The sequence below is a fragment of the Lactuca serriola genome, chromosome 9, assembly GCF_051521515.1.
Source record: "Lactuca serriola cultivar US96UC23 chromosome 9, Lser_US96UC23_V15, whole genome shotgun sequence".
Taxonomy (NCBI): domain Eukaryota; kingdom Viridiplantae; phylum Streptophyta; class Magnoliopsida; order Asterales; family Asteraceae; genus Lactuca; species Lactuca serriola.
Genome location: NC_136416.1, coordinates 50,368,080 through 50,374,842, shown reverse-complemented (window position 1 = coordinate 50,374,842; position 6,763 = coordinate 50,368,080). Strand labels below are relative to the sequence as shown.

The 6,763-nt window shown below is 32.3% G+C and overlaps 2 protein-coding genes across 2 annotated transcripts; one reads left to right on the top strand and one right to left on the bottom strand.

Moving 5' to 3' along the window:
- On the bottom strand, positions 1 to 1,069 carry LOC145074331 (NDR1/HIN1-like protein 13). Its single transcript, XM_079020731.1, has one exon. It carries the CDS (start codon positions 998 to 1,000, stop codon positions 212 to 214), a length of 789 nt encoding a protein of 262 aa, XP_078876857.1. The 5' UTR covers positions 1,001 to 1,069; the 3' UTR covers positions 1 to 211.
- Positions 1,070 to 3,163: 2,094 nt separating this feature from the next.
- LOC145075228 (uncharacterized) lies at positions 3,164 to 6,223 on the top strand. The gene is made up of 12 exons (XM_079021528.1): positions 3,164 to 3,590; positions 3,973 to 4,046; positions 4,149 to 4,232; positions 4,320 to 4,400; positions 4,507 to 4,587; positions 4,676 to 4,768; positions 4,837 to 5,016; positions 5,129 to 5,196; positions 5,277 to 5,382; positions 5,492 to 5,584; positions 5,691 to 5,757; positions 5,843 to 6,223. Exons 1-12 carry the CDS (start codon positions 3,449 to 3,451, stop codon positions 5,932 to 5,934), a joined length of 1,161 nt encoding a protein of 386 aa, XP_078877654.1. The 5' UTR covers positions 3,164 to 3,448; the 3' UTR covers positions 5,935 to 6,223.
- The last annotated feature ends 540 nt before the right edge of the window (positions 6,224 to 6,763 follow it).

Below are 6,763 nucleotides of genomic sequence, written 5' to 3'. Positions count from 1 at the left end.
CCTAATCAAAACTCAAGAAATGGAACATCATACATTATAAGCCAATATTCGCACAATCACATACATCTAAAGGCTAACGTTTTCTCTTTTAAATACTATAGCGAAAAGAATAAAAATTAAACAAGTAAAAAAATTACAAAAATCTAGTAATTTCGTTGTAACGAAATCCTGAGGGAAAATCACCATCATCAAACGACCATCGAGAATGTGATTAGTATCTCGTGGAATAATCACAATCTTGAGATAAAATACGTGGATTCTTGGCCAAATTATTGACCTTGAAATGACACAACATTGATATCGTCTTGCTCTTCATCTGCAACGTCCCCACCTTCATTTTCACCGGAACCCTAAACTCTAGTAATATTTCGACATTTCTTTGGGATTTTCCAGTCGTCCCATTCATGCTTTTTCGAATCCCCATAGGTAACTTACTATTAGATGAACTCGTAAGGGTTAACTTCACGTCCTTTGAGTTTTTTGGGCTTTGTTCAGATGATGGAAACTTTCCAATGGCAAATCTTCTATCTTTAAAAGACAAAGCAGCTTTTCCATGATCATCAAATGATATGATCGTGTGAGCATTAGGGTTTCTTGATGCCAACGTGATGTCGAAATCGGTTTTCTTTTGTCGGTTTTTTTCTTTTGTGTTAACACGTACACGTTCTACACGAAATCTAGGGTCATCTTTCTTGATCACGACTAACGTAATCCCACCTATGAATCCTAGAAGGAGAACTATAATAGCGATGGAAATCAACACATATTTAATACAGTTAGATTGTTTCTTAGCAGGAGAATTACGATAGCGTTCCACAATCAAAGCGTTTTCCGGTGGTGGGGTTCTATAAATTCGATCTTTATGGACTTGGACGACGTAAGTCCCCGTAGGGGTGTCTTGGAAGTTGTTGGTGTCTGGAATGCTATGATATTTGTGGGTGGAATTAGGGGGGTAGTCACCGGAAACATGAGAAGTGGAGGGAGGCCCCCTCTCCTCCATGGAAGGACCAAAAGTGATGGTGGTGGTGGTGGTTTTGGCAATAATGGTGGAAGAGGGTGGTGGTTTGCATACAGGGGAAAGGGGGGAGGCTTTCGCAATTAACAATTTGGGAGGTTGAGCATATAGAGTGGGATTGATCCTGGTGTGTAATAATTTTTAGCCTATTATAAAATATTAATTTGCTTGGTTAATCTAAAATTCAAGGGTAAAGGAAATTCTTAAATTCTAAACCGAATACGATCGAATATTAAATACTAGTGCAAAAGTTATTTCGAATATGAATTTATGAATTTTATATACAAATCAAGTCTGGTAGTTTGAATTCATATCTACTAATTTCAATCAAATAAAACAACTCGATCAAAAGGCTTAGAGGTACATAACTGAAACTGGATTTTAAAAAATAAAAATCGGATACCCTATTTAATCATATCACGACTCAGATAATCCATATTTTAGAATATATGAATCCGGATAATTCATAACAAAAATCTTATTCTTGAAATTCGTCGTCTTAATGAGATCAAATTTTATTCTAATTCGAAAACTATAGAATGTTATCTTTATAATCACCCCAATTTATTTTAATGAAGGAGTGTCTCTCCTGTGTAAGCTCTTCTTTGTGGATGTATGCTCTTCATCGTGGATGTACTCCTAAGTGAGTAGTAAGAGTGGTGTTTCAATTAGAATGTGATTTTGTATCTATTTCACATCGGTTAGGTAGTCCTTCAAACAAACACATTAGCCATGACTTGTAGAAGAAAATACAGATTCAAAAGATAACGTAGAAGCTTAGACGATTAGTATATCATTAGCCATGACTTGTAGAATCAGAAATTACAGTTTTTTTTTTTTTATTTAAACCAAACAAAACAAAAATCAAGGTTAAATTCTTCAAAATTAAAATGGGCTAAAAATCTGTTGACATATAATTTTTAATCCACTACTTGGGCTGAAATTCGTTGGCATTTACTTACAACTTCAATTAACAATCCATTTTAAGATGATTCTCCATCGTCGCCTCCTCACAATATTAGCTGCTAGATTACTTGGTTGATCATATTTTGTTTTATAATGGTGAAATAATTTTTAAAAAGTTTCATTGGAATTTAATATTTGATTTGCGACAAATCTTGGTTTAGCCTGTGCTAGATTTGAATTTTTGAAATTTTTATGATTTTTACGTCGTCAGCATTTATATTAGTACTTAATGTGCGCCAAAAAGAAAAACATAAGTATCTTCCGAAAGTATTTTAAAATATTTAGTTTCATATAGATGACCATGTCAAAAAGAACATGGTAGCATTTGACATTTTATTTTTGATTCACCATTTAATTGCATATTGTGTCTAATGGTAGTTCGACTTATCGGATTATAACTAGGTTGAAGATTCATTCGAATTATATCAGTAAGTTGCGTGTTGTCAACGGTAGAGCTTCTTGGATGACAAATTTTGAAAAATTTATCCATACATTATCATTCTTGTAAATAAAAAAATATCATATATATAATCTGATATTAGTTTGAAAAATATCGAAATTACCCTTTTTCTGTTTTGCAAAAACTATCAGTATGATTTTCAATGTCGAGTTTCCATTATGGTTGTAAAACTTACCATATATTTTGCACCAAGCCTTTTTAATTTGATTCTATTTTTAATAATGCAATAATCAAAATTATCCAAAATTTATTATTTTAGAAAATTGATTTAATTTCCACGATATGAACATTCGTATAATTCCTTGAGGTTACATAGTACGACGGCTACAAAAAACTTATAGGGATAATATTTTCAACTTTAAAATTGAAGAAAAACTTCGAGCATAATGAGTATTTTTTTTTTTTTTCAATATTAAACCAAATAAGAAAAAAAAAATCTATTTATGCTACTTCTAGAGAGAGGCAAGTTCAAAATTTTCGCTTCCAACTGTTATTTCGGGTTTTTCCGGTTATGACCCGGATTTTTATCCGAGAAAATATCCGACTTCAGTCTCTTTCGCATTCGGATCATATCCGTCGGATAGTTTACGTTCGGTTCGAATATTTGGATTGAATATGCATTTTATTTCATAAGAATCCGAATACATCCAATGGGTTATAAAGATATTTAGAGTCACATAATTGGGCTTATAATATAAAGCCCAGTCCAATGATTTGGGTTCTGTAAATTCACAAGTTGATCCGGCGAGTAGAAGATCTGACGACGCTGTTCACCGGCGACTCCAAGTTTCTTAATGCGATTTGATTGATTCATAAAGGAGTGTATTTTGTAATCTCTTGGATTCAGTCGAAGAAATATATTAAGTGGAAAATTTGTTCTCAAGATCGACACATACTTTGCATGTCGAATTCTTATCGGCGTTGTTCAGCTTGAAAATTGAAACCGAATATTAGAAAATTGATCGAAGTGTTGTTTAGATAGTGGAATTCTCTATAGATTTCAGAAAATGGAAAGGATAATGAGCAAGATGCGGAATTTGGATGCGTATCCTAAGATCAATGAGGATTTCTACAGCAGAACGATCTCCGGTGGTCTCATCACCCTTGTATCTTCTATCTTAATGCTTCTGCTTTTCTTCTCCGAAATGAGTGAGTTCTCTCTCTGCATATATACACACATAGGGATGTCTATGCTCGTTGATTGATGTTGTATTGGTCTTTGATTCACATGAGAATATATGATTGATTCGATACCTAAAAAAAGTTAGGTTTTCAAAGTTTATGACTGATTTTCATACAATTTCTCTTTCCGATTGGAAAAAAGAGCACATTTGGGCTTTTCAATCGGGTTAACTTAAAACTGGTGTGAAGTTTGGATGCTAACAGAACAAAATTGTCAACGTCATTGAGTTTTTTGTCATTTACTTCAAAAAAAATGATACTATTACGTTTTCAGCAAACTTCCTTTTCTGAATTCCACTTTGTTTCTCTAAACGATCTAATTGAAATGTACGCTGCTACTTCGTTGCAGGATTATATCTTAATTCTGTAACTGAAACAAAGCTAATCGTAGACACCTCAAGAGGAGAACGACTACGAATCAATGTAGTAGCATTTTCTGTACACTATACCTTCTCAATTATGGTTCTATAGTATTTCAACTTCTGGAATTAATTGTTATACCCTCTATTTCATCTGAAAGTGCAGTTTGATATCATATTTCCATCACTTCCATGTACAATACTTAGTCTTGATGCTATGGATATCAGTGGAGAGGAACACCTTGACATTGTATGTAATTTCATATCATTTCTTCCCTATTTTCATTAAATCAAAGTATGCAACATCCAAACATTATCATGTTGATTCTCATTTCAGAAACATGATGTTTATAAAAAGCGACTTGATGCTTACGGTAATGTCATAGAGTCAAGACAAGATGGCATTGGAACTCCCAAGGTTAGCAACAAAATTTCCTCCTCCTCCTCCTCTTCTTCTTCTTCTTCTATGGTGAACTACAGTTTAAAAACTTGATTAAAAACAATATTTTTCTTACAAGTAACAGATTGAAAGGCCTTTGCAAAAACATGGTGGAAGGCTTCAACACAATGAGACATATTGTGGCTCATGTTTTGGTGCTGAATCAGTATGCTTCCTAACTATGCAATGATTTGGTATTGATTTCTCTCAATGTTCCAAATTATAGAATTTTACTTTTTTTTTTCTTATTGTAGTCAGATAAGGAATGTTGCAACTCATGTGAAGATGTTCGTGAAGCATACAGAAAGAAAGGTTGGGCAATGTCTGATCCAGACATGATTGACCAGGTCAAATCTCTCTCTCTCTCTCTCTCTCTCTCTCTCTTCATCTCTCTCATTTACTTTTACTCCATCAGTGCAAAAGGGAAGGATTCCTACAAAGAATCAAAGATGAACAAGGTGAAGGGTGTAATGTATACGGATTCTTGGATGTAAATAAAGTCGCTGGAAATTTCCATTTTGCCCCTGGGAAAAGCTTTCAACAATCACATATGCACGTCCATGATCTAAAAGCATTTCAAAGAGACAGTTTTAATGTAAAGATATAAAATATAATCACAATTTATTATTATTATTATTATTATTATTATTATTACATTAAACTTTCATGTAATAATAATAATTAATAAATGACTCTTTTTAGCACAGATAAGTCACAGGATTATTCGTTTATCATATGGAGACTATTTTCCAGGTGTCGTGAATCCCCTTGATGGGTATGTTAATATTCTTTTCTCAATTCATATTTAATTTTTTTAATATATATATTTTTTATTCAATTATTTTGATTTTGTAGTGTGAAATGGACACAAATAACCCCAACTGGAATGTATCAGTATTTTCTCAAGGTAGTACCAACCCTTTACACAGATGATAGTGGACACAGTATTCAATCAAATCAGGTTTTAATAATTTATAATATATTTTTTTTTCTCTTTGAATTCCATTTTAGGCAATGTAGTTTTATAATTAATTAACACAATTTTTTATTTTTTTTATATTTTTATATAGTTTTCAGTAACTGAACATTTCAAGGGTGCAGAAGTTGGGCGTCTTCAGACTCTTCCTGGAGTTTTCTTTTTTTATGAACTTTCACCTATCAAGGTTTTCTTGCTACTACAACATAAAAAAATAAAAAAATAAATAAAAAAAAAGATTTTTATTTTTTTATAAATTATATAGAAATGGTTTTTATTTATTTATTTTGTAGGTTACTTTCACAGAGGAGCATGTTTCGTTTTTGCACTTTCTGACTAATGTTTGTGCGATTGTTGGAGGTAAAATTTCATTTCTTTTTTTTTGGATATCATGAAAGATTTCTCTTAGGGTTTGTTTTTATCTGACTTGTTGGAGGGCATTTAGGTATTTTCACTGTTTCGGGGATATTAGATGCGTTTATATATCATGGTCAAAAGGCTATTACAAAGAAGATGGAGATTGGAAAGTTTAATTGATCATGGAATTGACTCATAAAAATGGCATTTTTTTGTGAAAGAGAAACCAGATCCCCATGAAAGATTTTTTTTTTAAAAAAAAAAAATTAGTTTGATTCCGGTTTATTACAGTCGCTTTATTTATTTATTTATTGAAGGTAATAAAGTCGATGTGAAAATCTCATGGGTATAACAAATTCAATGTCAGCGGCTACATTTTTTTTTAATTATTATGATAAGTATATGATTTTATAATATACATGCAATTGTAATTTCACTAATTTGGTAAATACTATTAATGTTATGGGCTTATGGCTTATTTTTGTGGTATAAAGATGCATTGTTTAAAGTGGAAGTAAGGCTTGAAAGGAGGATTCTTAGATGGCTATTGGAGCATATGTGGGTGCTTAAGGGCATATTGTATGCCAAAAGAGATGGTTATTAGTGGTGTGATACTTGAAAGAATCAAAACCAAATTTAAAATATGACGAATAAAAAATAAGCTATTTTAAATTGGTTTGGTGTTAAAGGGAAATAACGACAACAAGACCCTACAATCCTATTAAAATGGGATAAGAAGAGGTGAATATGTTCGCAATGCTAAATCAATAAATCAAAGTTGGCTTAACTCTATAAAATGTAATCTTTAAATTCATTGGGCCTTCTTGTCACATAAGAGCCGTTCCACTTTATTCAACCCACCTTTATGTGATGGGTAATATCTATCTCCATGTCCCTTCCATGTGGATCATGGACCTTAAATACTTAAAATGTAGACTTCTAAGTGTCTAGCCTTAACATTCAACTTCATCCTAGTATCAAGCATCGAACATTGTCATCGGCAAAAAAA